Source organism: Penicillium brevicompactum (assembly GCF_028827555.1).
Source record: "Penicillium brevicompactum strain IBT 35665 chromosome Unknown utg000006l_segment0_segment0, whole genome shotgun sequence".
Classification (NCBI taxonomy): domain Eukaryota; kingdom Fungi; phylum Ascomycota; class Eurotiomycetes; order Eurotiales; family Aspergillaceae; genus Penicillium; species Penicillium brevicompactum.
Genome location: NW_026623209.1, coordinates 1,332,059 through 1,346,747, shown reverse-complemented (window position 1 = coordinate 1,346,747; position 14,689 = coordinate 1,332,059). Strand labels below are relative to the sequence as shown.

At 48.9% G+C, this 14,689-nt stretch overlaps 6 protein-coding genes across 6 annotated transcripts; 1 reads left to right on the top strand and 5 right to left on the bottom strand.

The window, feature by feature from the left end:
* Positions 1–51: 51 nt before the first annotated feature.
* Positions 52–1,828, top strand: N7506_008707 (sugar porter family MFS transporter; the record flags this gene model as incomplete). Its single annotated transcript, XM_056958000.1, has 2 exons — positions 52–316; positions 366–1,828. The coding sequence occupies 2 exons, from the start codon at positions 52–54 to the stop codon at positions 1,826–1,828; spliced, it is 1,728 nt and encodes a 575-aa protein (XP_056807390.1).
* A 731-nt stretch (positions 1,829–2,559) lies between these two features.
* Positions 2,560–3,429, bottom strand: atfB (bZIP transcription factor atfB; the record flags this gene model as incomplete). The annotated part of the gene is made up of 1 exon (XM_056957999.1): positions 2,560–3,429. One exon carries the CDS (start codon positions 3,427–3,429, stop codon positions 2,560–2,562), a length of 870 nt encoding a protein of 289 aa, XP_056807389.1.
* Positions 3,430–4,173: 744 nt separating this feature from the next.
* On the bottom strand, positions 4,174–6,435 carry N7506_008705 (uncharacterized protein; the record flags this gene model as incomplete). Its single annotated transcript, XM_056957998.1, has 3 exons — positions 4,174–4,880; positions 4,927–5,274; positions 5,325–6,435. The coding sequence occupies 3 exons, from the start codon at positions 6,433–6,435 to the stop codon at positions 4,174–4,176; spliced, it is 2,166 nt and encodes a 721-aa protein (XP_056807388.1).
* Positions 6,436–6,766: 331 nt separating this feature from the next.
* On the bottom strand, positions 6,767–8,093 carry snf4 (AMP-activated serine/threonine-protein kinase regulatory subunit SNF4; the record flags this gene model as incomplete). The annotated part of the gene is made up of 6 exons (XM_056957997.1): positions 6,767–6,949; positions 7,002–7,111; positions 7,162–7,518; positions 7,568–7,717; positions 7,804–7,927; positions 8,049–8,093. 6 exons carry the CDS (start codon positions 8,091–8,093, stop codon positions 6,767–6,769), a joined length of 969 nt encoding a protein of 322 aa, XP_056807387.1.
* Positions 8,094–9,290: 1,197 nt separating this feature from the next.
* On the bottom strand, positions 9,291–10,022 carry N7506_008703 (L-threonylcarbamoyladenylate synthase; the record flags this gene model as incomplete). Its single annotated transcript, XM_056957996.1, has 1 exon — positions 9,291–10,022. One exon carries the CDS (start codon positions 10,020–10,022, stop codon positions 9,291–9,293), a length of 732 nt encoding a protein of 243 aa, XP_056807386.1.
* Positions 10,023–12,658: 2,636 nt separating this feature from the next.
* N7506_008702 (uncharacterized protein) lies at positions 12,659–13,117 on the bottom strand (the record flags this gene model as incomplete). Its single annotated transcript, XM_056957995.1, has 1 exon — positions 12,659–13,117. The coding sequence occupies one exon, from the start codon at positions 13,115–13,117 to the stop codon at positions 12,659–12,661; it is 459 nt and encodes a 152-aa protein (XP_056807385.1).
* Positions 13,118–14,689: the final 1,572 nt, after the last annotated feature.

Here is a 14,689-nt window from a genome sequence, read left to right as displayed (position 1 = left end):
GTGACTGGACTCTAGTGCCTAGACTTAACTCAATTCCATTTCCCCCGCAATATGTCTTCAATCCATATAACTTCTTCTCTCCCAGACCCAGCTCCTAGCTATAATACTTTTCATACTCGGCTAAAATCCTGGTGGCCTGCCTCTAGTCACTTATATTCTCGGATCTCACAAGACCCAGATCCTCTATCACCGCAATCGGAGAGATACCCTGACATAATGTCCACGTCGCGGCTCAAAGCCCGATGGCGCGCCTATTGGTTCGCGCTCGTACTATGCTGCGGCGGAGCTCTTTTTGGCTACGACTCCGGTGTAATAGGTGCGTCCAATACAGCCTCTCTCAAATTTTAAGTACTCATAGTGCCTAGGTGGCGTTCTCACGTTTCCATCTTTCGAAAACTCTTTCAGCATAACGCCATCTCAAAAGACAAGCATTAGTGCGATCGCCGTTGGCATCCAGCAAGCAGGCGCCTTTGCCGGCTGTTTCATGATCTGGCCATTAACTAATATATACGGGCGGCGTGCCGCAATGGCTATCTGTAGCCTGGTCTTTTGCATCGGCGTGATTCTTGAAACAGTCGACACCCACTCCCTCGCGGCGTTTTACGTCGGTCGCATAATCTGCGGGCTGGGAGTTGGAGGCTCGGCGACCATTATCCCAATCTACATGTCGGAGATGGCTCCGAAAGAGATCCGTGGACAGCTGGGAAGCTGTTATCAGCTCACATACACGGTTGGAATCCTGGTTTCTTACTGGATTGACTACGGCGTCAAAAGCATGGAGCCGAGTGCGCGGCAGTGGCAGTTGCCAATCGGATTGCAGCTTGTGCCTGGTGCGCTGATGGGGATCGGTATGGTAAGTGTCTGCGAGAGTGTGCGATGGCTCTTGGCGAAGGGGCGGGAAGAGGAAGCATGGGCAAGTCTTGTTTGGATACGTGCCGGAGAAGGGGAAGATGTGAGTCAGGAATTCGAGGACATGAAGCGTGGGCTGGAAGAAGAGCGACACGCGACTGCTGGGTTTCGAATGCGCGAACTTTGCGAAGGACCGAACTTGCATCGGCTGCTTATTGCCGGTGGACTGTTTCTGGCGCAGCAGTCGACTGGATCGACGGCATTGGCATACTTTGGACCTCAGTTCTTTGCATTGCTGGTCGGCGATGGTGATCGAACATTGCTGCTCACTGGAATCTTTGGCGCTATCAAAGTCGTTGCATGTCTTATCTTTGTGATCTTTTTGTCTGATCGATTCGGCAGACGACCACTTCTTGCTGGTGGCGCAGCTTTCATGGCTATATGCATGATTGCCACCGCTGGTGTGATCAAGACGTACCCCCAGCCAGGCGATGGGACAGTTACATCGTCCGGAATCGCAACTGTGGCGTTGATATATCTCGATATCATCGCTTACAACTTCAGCTGGGGTCCATTGCCGTGGCCTTGCACGAGTGAGATCTTTCCAACACGGATCCGCGAGCCTGGAGTCGCTTTTGGTGTTGGATCACAGTGGTTGTTCAATTTCGTTTGGAGTTTCTCAACGCCATATATCCAAGCCGGTCTGGGATGGGGTACATTTTTACTATTTGGGCTGCTCGATGTGGTCATTGTTGGCTTCACATACTTCTGTTTGAAAGAGACCGCCGGCAAGACTCTTGAGGAGATCAATGGGTTGTTCGAGGGGATTGACCCTGACTCTGAGCATGGGAAACCTGCGGACTTGGATAACGATGAGATGCAATCTGGTGACTATCCGGATTTGCAACCCCGTGATACCAAATCTGGCCAGACTAAGCATAAAACTACGCACGTTGAGTCGGCCTCTAGAAGGTCTTAGCTCTAGGCTATCATCTGCGTCTTGCCTTGAGGCAAGCTAATTAAAATCAAAGCCATAATCTACCATGGTCTTCAAGAATTGTTATCACCTTCTTATACCCATTCTCTTTATCAAGTCCCGAGGTCCCGAGGTCGCATTTGAGATTATTTACTATACCTTGAACTGAAGTTCATCTTTAGCCGCAGTTCCCAGGCTTATCTTCCAGGTTCGTAATAATTGACCCCGGGCATAGATTTTCTAGACATCTTCTGAGCAGTGCTCACTAATTCCAAGGCTTTTTTAGTATTTTCCCAAACGAAGCACGATAAGCGAGCGCCTTGGTGTCACCATCGAAACCTTGAAGATGTCAGATTGCGTCGTTGTATGCCAACCCGAGCTAGCTACTACTATCTATCTCATTGCTGTACCATCAAGCCATTCAGATAAACCAAATACCGTTCACATTTCATGTTATCCATAGGAGATGTAGCCTCGTTCTCAAATCCCCTTACGGGAAGCAACGATTTCAGCTACATAAACAGCCATTTGTCATTTCTTGCAAGAAAGAGCGTGTGTAGAGCACAAAAGAAAAACAAGCTTGATCCGTTTACTCAAGCGAATCAAAACGCCAGGCACCTTCCAGCTCCTACTGGATCGCAATTATAAAAAGAAAACACAGCCGACTCGAAACCACAACGCCAAACAAATGACAGACCTGCTGTCCATTACCTCCACATCATTTCACATTTCCCTCAAACATTGATCAAGTCATCAAAGGTAGGTTCCTCGGCAGAAAAAGAGTAAGAGCCATCGGACATCAACGAAGCCTCGGAATCCTTCCGCATCTGCTGCTCAAAGGCTTCAGCTGCAGCTGCAGTTGCGGGTTCAAGTTGCATCGCGTCATCAAAGCCGAAGGAGAGCGCTTGTGCCGGAGCCGACACTGGAATAGCTACTGAGTGAGCGGATGTAGGTTCGAGCGAAGTGACAGGGTTCTCGGCCTGAGATGGATCCACGGGCGCATCCATATCAGTGATCTTCTTGACCATCTGAGCAAGATGATGCTTAATCGGTTCATCGCCACACTGAGCATGCTTCAGAACTTCGTTCTTCAGCCCCAGGATCTCAGAGCGCAGCGTCGCAATCTCCGCCATCAGGTTTTCCTTTTTCTCAGACTGCTCTTTGAAACTGAATTCCAGCTGCTGGGTGTGCTCTTTCTTTTTCTGGCGACACTTGGAAGCGGCGAGACGATTGCGCTCGAGGAACTTGGCACGCTTGGCGCGATCAGGAGGACCGTCGTCGAAATCGGGACTTAGAGATGCAGCAGCAATCTTGTACTCTCGAGCACGGCGTCGCTTGCTTGCGGAATCCAGGTCTAGACGGCCATCATCGTAGGGTGGGGGCGTTGGCTGGCCATTGCGGACCTGGGCATTTTTGAGATCGCGCTCCAACGCGGAGTGGGCAAAAAAATCGGCCATTGGAGAGATGGGGTTTAAACCCCAGAGCTGCTCGTCGTCTGGGATTGGAAGGCCTATCAGATCGGCGGGGAATGGAGTGAAGGAAGATGGGCCGAGGTTGATGTCTAGGCCTGAATGAAGGCCTGATTGCATTTTGAGGTTAGACATTTGGGAAGGTGTGACAAGGTTGCTCTTGCTTTCAAGCAGTCTGAGCTCAAGCCAAGGACTTTACAACCTTAATAATATAATCAAAAGGTCTCGTTTAAGTCCAGGAGACCAAGTGCTGCCGTTGGCTTCGGCAGAGTGTGAGGATCCACGGTCGATGTTGTTGTGCCTGTCAGTCCAGGTGCAGTCGACCGCAGTCGAGCTGGCTGGAGGTCCACGGTCGGACAAGACTTCCTGCGGTCCACCAGATCCGAGCCAATGGCGCTGATGGGAGGATTTTGGTGCAACCAACCTTGGATGTAGTTGTTCACACACGCTGTTCAGCTCGAGATCTAAGCCGACTGTACCCTAGCCATTTCCATGTAACTCGTACACCCTCACCTGGGAATACTTGAACTTTATATTTATATTTGACTTGTTTGGGTTTGATATGATGGCTACTTTCAAGGTTGTTTGCTCCAAGACAGAAAGGATCTAGTCTTTCTCGGAGATCTAGCGTGGTATTCCTGAAAAGCCATCTTTTTGCCTGGGGCTTTTTTCTAGAAGTGATTTTCTTTTGAGTCGACTCTTGAGTGGTATTCTGAGTAGTCAAAAGGTGATTGTATTCCAAGGTCAAATAGAGGCTAATAAAATAAAAAGTGAACGAGTGGTACCCAACTGGAGCGAAAGCCGCCAAACGGAAATCCAATCACCCCATGCGGCATTTTTTGGTAAAGAATACAATTTTTGATCCCCTTTCAGTCAATTTCACGGCACAAAGACCTCTTGCGACCAAACCTGCATCTGTCGATGAACGTTGGGCCAGTGATCGAGTAACAGGGTGGCCACGCGCTGCTCCTCGAGCTCCATTTCCACTGTCTCATTGCCCGGCCTCACTCTAGGCCGATTCGCTGGCCCGAGAAGAAGGGGAGCGAAGGCGCATGCTAGTTTCTGCTGGTCCGGGGGCGTTGTTGGCCACCGGAGGTCGGTCCGGCTAGTCAGTGGCTGCGACTGTCGAGGGGGGTGCAGCAGGTAAGTAAGCAGACCAAAGGTTGTACAAATGAGATCGCGCTGCTTCTCCGAGGCCAGCCCGAGGAGTGCGAGCGAGATGAGTTGAACTCTAATGGCGACTGTTGAGCTCACCCCCTTGATGTGGCTTGGGATTTTGAATCCAGTCCTCTCGGGGATTGTGATTGCAAAGAGACTCTGCAAAGTCTGGTAGAGCCGGACACTCCCGAGAATCCCGTTTGCAAGCCCCGCTAACACGGCCTTCAGGGCCCAACCCACACTGAGCACAGACACCTCTTTTCCTTTGCCTTTGTTACCAAGCGGCGGCATCGCGACGACCCGCGTGGTCAAATCCATTTCTTCCTGTAGCTTCTCACCCTCAAACACCTGCTCGGCCCACCCGTCGTAGAGTCGGATGGCAGTTTCCATATCCCCGGGCTCAAGAAATATGTCGGCATGGCCGAGGCCTACTAGGTCAGCTAGGTCATGAATGGAAAAGAGCTTTTCACCAACCATCTCTATGCAAAAACATGAACCCCGTCACCATGAACGCTGGCAATTCCAAAGGACAAGGCCCCAATTCTTTTGCAACAATATAGCTGTGTCCACCAAAACGACTCAACTCTTCGATTGTTCTTCCATTCAATGAAGTCATAGGAGTCAAAGGATTCGCTGGGGTAGAAACGAAAATGCTGGCGATTGTCTTGATGCGTCGCAACTTGGGCTTGGGCGTCCGTTCCTGGCTCTCCTGGGGAATTTCGATGTTGGATCGCACACTGCGAAGTCGACCGAATACCAAATGTCGACCTGTGCGTTCAGTCTCAGTTTCCGTCTCTTTCTCGCTGGTAGGCGATAGCGTTTCTGCAGAGAAGTCAGCAACTTTCTTCAGATCGGAGTGCAAAAATCCCTACGTGGACTAGGCGTGGCTTCATATGCGATGCGGACATTGATTCCATGCTGAGCCGCCATGTGATTGAAATTGGTAATCGCACTTGTCGGATCCTGAGTTTGGGCGCTAGATACGCTGTAGTCACTGCCGGCTGAAAACGCTCCTGAGCGGGGTCTTCTAATCCTATGTGCAGGCTCCTGCTGCAGCACCGTCTCAGCCGATCCAGCTTCAGCCAACACAGTGTCAATCGACGCAATTTCGTCAGCCGGTTGGATTTGGTCGGCTACGTCGATGCTTTCGACCTCAGGAATTGGCTGTAATGGCCCTTCGGAAGCTCTCGAAGATTCTGGACTTCTGTGAGGGCGTCTGGACGGACCAGGCGTTGGATCCGATGGGGGCGGCGGTGGTGGTGGCCGTGGATCAGGTACAGGTTGCCGGTATTCGCTGCTCTTGCTATCCGAGAAGGGATCAGAGTACTTGCGCGTCCCTTCTTCAGGGATGTACATCAGCCCTGGCCACATCCAATCCGGCACGTCTTCGTCCAGAGACATCCTAAGGCGATCTTCTGGCAAGTGTGGAACGGTATCTGGTGGGTATCGGTTGACAGTATCGTCGCTTTGACTGGATTGCCGCGAGTGACTCGTCCGACCGCTGACATTGCGTGTATCTGTTGGGCTTCTAGGCTCCTCGAAAGGGTTGGAAGATAAAGGACCACCTGCCGGTTGCTCTCTGGGGCCTTCCGCGTCACCAGTCTCCTCAGGCTGAGATGGCTGGGTGATGGGACCATCAGAATTGCTCGAGCGGAAGCAAGCGGCCAACTGCTTCAGTCGTTTCGTGCCAAACTTGGACCGAGAGACTCCACTGGTGGCATCGGTTGGGTGGTTTGTATTGGTGTCGGTGTTGTCGGGAACTTCGTCACCATTGTCATCGCCAACGGGGGAAACAGTGGAGGTAGCGGGCTTGGGTTGAGCACTGGAGGATCCGACCTCAGTTTCAGCACTCTCAGTGGTCTCCGTAGTCGTCGTCTCTGGGCGAGGTTTCACCGTATTGCGTCGCCAGATACGCCGAGATGAAGCAATATCAGGCGTATCAGACGTGTTGGGTCTCCTGAAGACGGTCTTAAAGCGCTTCATAGTATCTTGTTTGGTAATCAATACGAAAGCAAAGGATAGAGATGAAGTAAGGAATGAGGTATTCCAAGTTTCCCGGGGCGCCTTTGGTTAATCACGCTGAAACAGGAAGCTACGACAGCGACAGGGCAGAAACAGAAGGTACACGATATTCAAATCAAGTCTATTCGGCCAAAAGAAAACATATTTTAAATGTCATCGTAACCTCTGTACATTCGTGGAAATCAATGACCTCGCCGGGCCAAGTCGTCTTCGAGCATCCCAAAAATCAATTAAAGATAGGAACGCCAGAACCATGCAAATCAAGAGTATTTATGGAGGCTGAAGCCCCAGGTCACGCTTCTTCATTTTCACCCTCAAGGAGAATATAGTGCAGGATATCACTCAGAGTGAGCACACCCTTAAGCTTGAAGTGTTCATCCACAACGACGAGACGGTGAACTCGGGATTTTCGGATGGTATCAAAGATAGTGTCCAATCCATCGTTGAGAGAGCAAGTGTAAATGCCCGGGAAACCCTAGCAGATCATAAGCACATACACCATACGTCATTAGAGGCATTTTACATACCGGAGAACGTTTCTTCAACGCTTCGCCAACCGTGAGGCTCAGGTCATCATAGACTCCACCCTTGATCAAGGTGACCACATCCACCGATTCGAACACATTATACACGACACCTAGGGCCCATATTAGCGTCGTTAAGCCACGAAATTACTCAATTTCTCACCTTCAGAGTTGACAATTGGGACGCTGGATATGCTGCGCTCCACCAGAATGTGGATGACATCAATGACGGGTGTGTCCAGCGAAGCCGTAGCGACATTATCATATGAACCCAGCAGCAATTCACCCAGTGGGCGACGCAACTGCTGTGTATCGGGAACATTGACAGCGACGAATTTCAGGATACGGTATTGTGTAATGACGCTGAGCACGTGGGGTCGTTCGGTCTGACTATCGCTGGTGACGAGGGGAATACGGCGGGCGCGCGATTCCAGCATGCGCCGACAGGCATCGTAAAGCGGGCGCTCCGGGTCGATGGAGACGGTCTCGGGCGGTGCGACACCAAGCGCCTTTTCGACATCTGTGATCTCATCAGCAAAGTATCTCTGCAGCGACTCCATCAAACGCACCTCGCAGACTGTCTAGGCGAAATTGGTCGATCTGGTCCAGGGCGGCGGGGTTCTGGAAATAGTATTGGATGACATTGATGTAATCGGAGGTGGTCAGAAGACCGGCGAACTTGGACGCTTTGGAGTCCCACAACGGAGCTGAGACAATGCCTGTACGTCCCGATTCCACGGCCGCGGTTAGCTAGGGGATCCGGAAATATTTGTGATCAGGCAAGGGGAGGGGTCGCAAGACGTGCCATTTTGGATGAGGATGTTCAGACTCTCCTTCACGGAAAGCGACGTATCGAAGATTATGAGTCGGAAGCTGAGCGGGAGGACGTCGTAGGAGTTCCGAGCCTTGAGAAAGTTGCGAATGGCACGCTGATCGCTGGGTTAGTTGAGATCTGGATGTGATGCCGAAACACCGGCAAATCGCAATTCCAAACCCCCCTTCGTCATCTGAGCGAGGGGCGCTGGAAGAAAAAGCAAAGCGGAGACTTACAAGGCCCTGTCGCTCTTCCCGATCGACTGCTCTCTCGGAGGCCATTGGGGCGTAAGGTACGAGGATGGCTGCACGAAAGGCGCGTGACCAGAGGTGAAGGTCCCGAGTCGAGGGTGTTCCGCCTTCATATGTGGGGGGGGGAGACGTCCTACTTCACCACATCATATGAAAGACCAAATACCATCGAAATTTCTATGAGCAAAAGAATCATAATTATCTTTCACTATGAATATTATCACATTCTGGTCATAGTTATTTGTCAGATTGTCAGAATGAGGGGGGGGGGTCATGCTGCAAGTACACGGACGATACGGGAAACAGGGCTACATTTCAATCCTTGCTCGCATATAAATGGCCCATATGTAGCCATATGGAGACATAACATTGTGCTTCGCCAGTTTGTATCCTTCGGGTCTTGAGGGGCTTCTGTCTGTTCTCACGTTATAGTCAGAATGAGGTTCGAAAAAGAGCACTGTGATTAGGTTGCAGTCGATCTGAAAGCCACTTGGCATCCTTGGTTGGGCAATTATGTCGCTATAGCTTTTGCATAATAATGCATCATACGTCTGCTCGTTGTGGATATTGTGTCAAAAACACATCTCCTACCTAATGTTACTTTTCGGACCAGCTACTTGCGCATAATCTCACTGGCCATATTGGAACGTTTATATACAAGGATCCCAGTCACCCTTTCACTAACAGCATAAACAATCAACTTGACAAATCACAGCTGCTGTAACTGCCCAGGTGCGTGAATGATTCAGCCTGGACCCTGGGGGCAAGTTCTCTTGTGGGGGTTTGCATCCTTCGTACGGGCGCATGAAAGCAACTCAGGTGTCGAAGCCACCCTCGGGTGGTAAAGGTGGCTCTCACTTCCATTATTTGCAATTTACTTATTGTTTTGCTCCCAGGTAGCCTTAGGATCAAAGTAAAGACATCACTGTAAATGAAGTTTGACACGATCAGCATTGGAAGATATATCCTAGCCTCGATGCTTTTATCGAGGAACTGAGTCCCGGGCGCTGGACACATGGCGATAATCAATAATGAAATAAAAATAGGCTGAATTCAAACGTCTTTGCTCATCTTAACATGGGTAAATAAAGAGCCTAAGAGGTGCCTTGGTCACTGGGCACCATGAAAGACAAAGCCTCATAGCTCTGGGTAGTGTTGGATTGGATCTCTAACCTCGGAAACACACATATTCAAATCAGTAGTATGATTTTATGCTACAGACAAAGCTCAGGTACAAATAGTTGGATAATCAGGATCTTCAGGCAATTCCACCCCCCAGAATTTCCCCATGCGTTCGCGGAACAATTCATAACACGATCCCATTCGTAGAATCTTCATCTGCCCAAAGTCCATGATGAGAGATGCCTTTCCATATACATGATAGCGTTGAAGACCATAGTCGACGATCAAATCCGCTGCCTCTTTGAGCTCATCCTCAATGTCCTCGACACGGAATTTCTGTCCACCACCAGACACGTTCGCACTAGATCCCACCATGAGCTGACCCGAAGTAGCATTAAGCCTGCAGATCTCCTTTAGGAGTGTGCTGCTACTTATGAACATGGCGATGGTACCGTCTTTCGTGACCTTGGACCGAGTCTGTGGGGATAAAGCCTGGAGGAGAGGATGTTCTTGCTGGCATGGGGCAACGGCCATTAGACTCATGTCTAGATCTTCAACTAGGACGCGCGTCATCTCGAACCGCTGATCGTCCAGTACGTGAAGCTGCTGGTGTAGTTCTTGTGTGCCATATATTCCCTGGGCGTGGCCTGGTCGGCGTCGCTTTGCGGCGAAGGCTCGGTCAATGGCTTCTGCAGAAGTGGCCATTAACCCGTAGCCTACTTCGGTTGGCAGGATGACGACTCCGCCAGCTTCAAGGACCTCAAAGACCCTTTGGGCATCTCTCTTGACGTTGGGGAGATCTCCGGGTGCGGGAATGATTTTATCTTCAAAGGCCATAGCGTATCAATAGATTGTGTTGGGGTTGAATTGACTTCTGGCAAGCAAGTGATGGCAAGGAAAACAATGCTTCTGAAGACCTTCTGGTGTGCAAGCCTTGCCTGCCTTAAATATTCATGTTCGCTGAGATCATCCCCTCATTCGCATAACTTTTGGCCCCTGGTGGGTCCTCAATGAACAAACCCCACTGCATAGGAAGGCTTGGCGACTCTATTTACCAAAAAGGGAAATATGGTGATTTTCTTTTTATGATTTTCCGTTTTAGGTACAATCGAAACACTTCCCTTGAGCGACTATTTGTCAGACACTAGGCTGCTCATGAGCGCGAATGGGAGATTTCTGCGCAGATATGTATATTCTCGATCTGATCAATCGCGTGAAGTGTTGAGTTCATGAGCACTGCTTTCTAGCTTGGTACGATGTCCACAGGTATATTCTGGAATGTCTGTGCCAGTGCCCCAGTAGCAGATTTAGGTGCCTACCAGGTAATATTTATCCAATAATTTTGTGTTTGTATAAATTAACCATCCCCCGGTGGACATCAAGCAGTATTTTCTTGCAAGAGGTGCCTTCAATCATAGTTACCTAGTCTTCATCTTCCGCTTGACGCTTGACGCTTGACGCTTGACGCTTAATGAGTTGGTTCATACCAATCTGGCCATGTGTATCTCTGGGAGATAATTTTGGACTAACGTCTTGAGTGAAAATCTCATGTTTAAATAAATAATGAATTTGGTGTTCGCGGTGCAGCAACCTTGGAATTGCTCTGTGGACAGCTCACGCAAACCTAACATGATGTCATTATGAAGATTGTTGACATGGCGGCTGTTCTGGCTCATATGGTTAATTACCGGTCGCTCTTTCCATCAATTGGTTGTGTGGTGTAGTGGCAGCACTCAAGGTTCTGATTCTTGCAACCCCGGTTCGATCCCGGGCATGACCTTTCTTTTTGCTTTTCTATTTTTTTGGCTACCTAGCATCGCCGCATCCGTGGAAACCACAGGGAGCAATGGCCAGTGTAATTTTGGTTGAATGGAATCCCACAGGTTGGGTTTTTCAAGGTCTTCCTTTGATGGACGAATGGTCAACCCAGGGCTGCTAGACTTTCCTCTACGGATCCATGGATCGTGCGTTTAATACAGTGAAATGATTAGGGCTAATATTACCATTGGGATAATTAACTATTTTACTTTAGCGGTATATGTTATCACTACTCTTTCTGTTATATCCTGAGCACCTGCCCATGTGATATTTTTCGGTTCAGTCCTCAGGAGATCAAATGTAAGTTTACGACCAGGTACCTAAGCCTGGTATGGTATCAGTTTGAATAGAAAGTTTTGACCTCCAGATGTATTGTTGCTGTCGTCCATCCTGGTCAAGCCTTAGAAACTCCATGGGGTGAGAACATATTGTAAATCATTGTACAGCGACTCCAACAAAAATACTCCGTACTTTGGTCAGAAGCTGTTGTGAAACAGGAGTTGAGGACAGGAACTTCTCAGGGTTGTAAGGCTTCAACCATGAAAAACATCATTGTATTGTGGGCTCCTCTCTCTCTTTGTTCCTGCAATCTTTTTTCGAAGGAACGGAACGACTACCTGGGCGGATTTAAAAAGTGCAAAAAAGAAAGGTCATGCCCGGGATCGAACCGGGGTTGCAAGAATCAGAACCTTGAGTGCTGCCACTACACCACACAACCAATTGATGGAAGCAGCGACCGGTAATTAAATATATGAAGAAAAGCCGTCCTCACTTGCAATTATATCGTCGTTACCCTCGCGGCTTCTGTGAATGAACCCAGCTCAATTCCGCGGTATTCCTCCTTCCTCTAGCAATAAATAAACTCCAGTAGATCCAGACACCTCACTCTGGCGCATATGTCCATCACGCCACCCTCCCGCAGAATAATCATGCAGCCTGCTTAAGCGACCGATTTGTTGACATTTGAGTGATCCTCCACTGGATGCTCGTCGCTCATACCTAGGTATTCGATTTTGCTTAGTGAATCCAACGAGTCACCATGGTGCATGCTTCAAGTGAATGACCGGGTACGTATTTTCGTTCCCGTTGTAGTTCCGACATCTGAGGCTATACTCCGATTTGCGGTAGCGAGCTCTAACGCTCTCATTTATCATTAATATGGACATACATACTGCCCGAGTCATCGACTAGACCTTGCTGGTGATTTTGAGCTGGCCTGTGTTGCTGTGATCATTATTAATATCCACCTACGATCGCATCCATGGATATATAAATCAGTAGTACTGACTGGACTGTGGACAACAACTAGCCATATACGTATGGCTCTCATCGGGCTTTCATGGGTTGTTCAGTTGCATACTAATTATGGCGGAGGTACAAAGAGCCCCCCCGAGGTCGTCATTCTTTCCCGTCACTCTTTGTAGTTTCCATGGATCTTAATCCCCATCCTTGATCACCCGGTTGGAGGAGATGACTTCCAAGGTTGTGGTTGACGACCACTTCACGAAAGAAAGCCCCCAAATAGGTAGTATCTGATAGGTTGCTTCTAGCGCTGCAGGAAGACAAACAGCTATGCTCGCTTTATAAAGATCCTGCCAGGCCTCCTCCTTCTTCTTTCTTCTTTCTTCTTCCTTCTCCCTTCCTCGGTTCTGTTATCATCGTCGCTCTTCGACAATGCTCTCGTCCGCCTCCTCAGCGAGGCGGATTAGGCGTATCACCTCGTCTTTGAGCACTTCTATGTTCTTTTCATGGTCCCCGATGATAATAGCATCGACTTTTCGCGCTGCATGTTTGTTTCGATACATCTGTGCCAGTTCAGCGAAACGTTCCTCACGGCTTATGCCTTTTAAATGCTTCTTGACCTCATAATTCAGCTTGCCTTCTGCAGCCTTGTCTATCATAGGGGTTCTTATCGCCGTGGATGATTCAAAAGCGGGGTTCGAGGGGGTTCTTGTGTCGACAGGGCTGCTTTGGCTCTGTTGTCTTCGGTAAGAGCTAGCCGACGGCGTCTGCTCTTGTCCAACGTTCGGTTCGTCCAGCGCTGCTTCCTCATCTCTCGCAGCTGTCTTGCCTAGATGGGCACTCATCGCGCTATAGGCGCGTCCAAGGGACATTGCTCAGGGTCGAGTTCGTTGTTTCTGATTGATAGATCGACGGGTACTAAACGGGCCTCCGTTTCGTGCTTACAGGAGATCAAAATGGGGGTAAAAATGGAGTGATGAGTTTTGTTTATATGTCAGGGAGGCAAACTCTATTGATAGATAAAGGTCCAAAAGCGACGATGATAACAGAACTGAGGAAGGAAGAAGGAAGAAGAAAGAAAGAAGAAGGAGGCCTGGCAGGATCTTTATAAAGCAAGCATAGCTGTTCTTGAGCCGATAGCGTATGCGAGTATGTCTATTTCCGTTGCCACATATATCTGGTAAGTACAAGTGCGACTTCCATTCTATGTCATGGTGTTGTGTGAGGCGGCGGAGGAAAGACTTGTTTGACCTACGATACATCTCCAAACAAGGATAAAAGTACTAGAGATTTGAGTGGTACGTCTCACCACATGGCCCAGCCCGCCTTTAGTTCAGCGTCATGATACTTCGTATTGAACATTGAGTCTCTGACCGTACACATACCATTCCAATATAATGGCATTATTATTGTCAGGACATGGAACGAGGATTCAATGCGCTGTGCAATTTCTTACTAAACTCGAGACTAGTGAGAGATTGGTAGGATAGCACTAGATAGCCCGTAAAACCTCACATACTCGGACGGTTGAGTTGCCGCGGAGTACTCAGATTTTGTTATAATCAAGTTTGGCTGATGAAACCAAAAAGTCGCCGCTTCCTCCATCAATTGGTTGTGTGGTGTAGTGGCAGCACTCAAGGTTCTGATTCTTGCAACCCCGGTTCGATCCCGGGCATGACCTTTCTTTTTGCCTTTTTGTTTTTTTTTTTTTGGCCATTTGTGATTCTTTTAGTTTCAGACTATCCCGCACAGCTGAACCAATCAATTCAATAATTGTACCTCATAGAGAAGAATTCATAACACTATAATGATCTCATGGCTTGGAGTATGGTTGAGCACTGCCATGCTACAGTACTCTATACAGCGTGTAAAAATGTAATAGAGAAATGATGTCATTAGATCTTCCCATACTTTGGTCTTGCCTGATGGTCTGTGCAACGAGATGACTAAGAGCCGTTGAAAATAAAATATTTAGTTTTTGCTGGGGTTAAGAGTACGGTTATGTAGCCATAGGAAATCGGGCATCCTCATCAAATGGTTGTGTGGTGTAGTGGCAGCACTCAAGGTTCTGATTCTTGCAACCCCGGTTCGATCCCGGGCATGACCTTTTCTTTTTGCCTTTTTGTTTTTGATGTGTAGCTCTGTACGTAATTCAGTGCCATTGACCAATTGGTACGATGTGGATTTGTGTAGCGCAGCCCGAGCTAACAGGGCCGCACGTGGATGCCCAGACTCGGGAATTGCCTCGCCGGTCAACCATTTTCACAAGTGTGTTGCCCATACATAGATGGCCCCGAGCAACTGTTTAGGGTTTGGATTGTCCCATGTCTAGATCATATCTAGATTGATAATTGGTATGCAATATAGACGACGGAGTAAATGATATTGTGTCTGAAGGCAGACATGGCGACCTTGCTCTATTCAAGCGTGCAGAACTTGCGTCG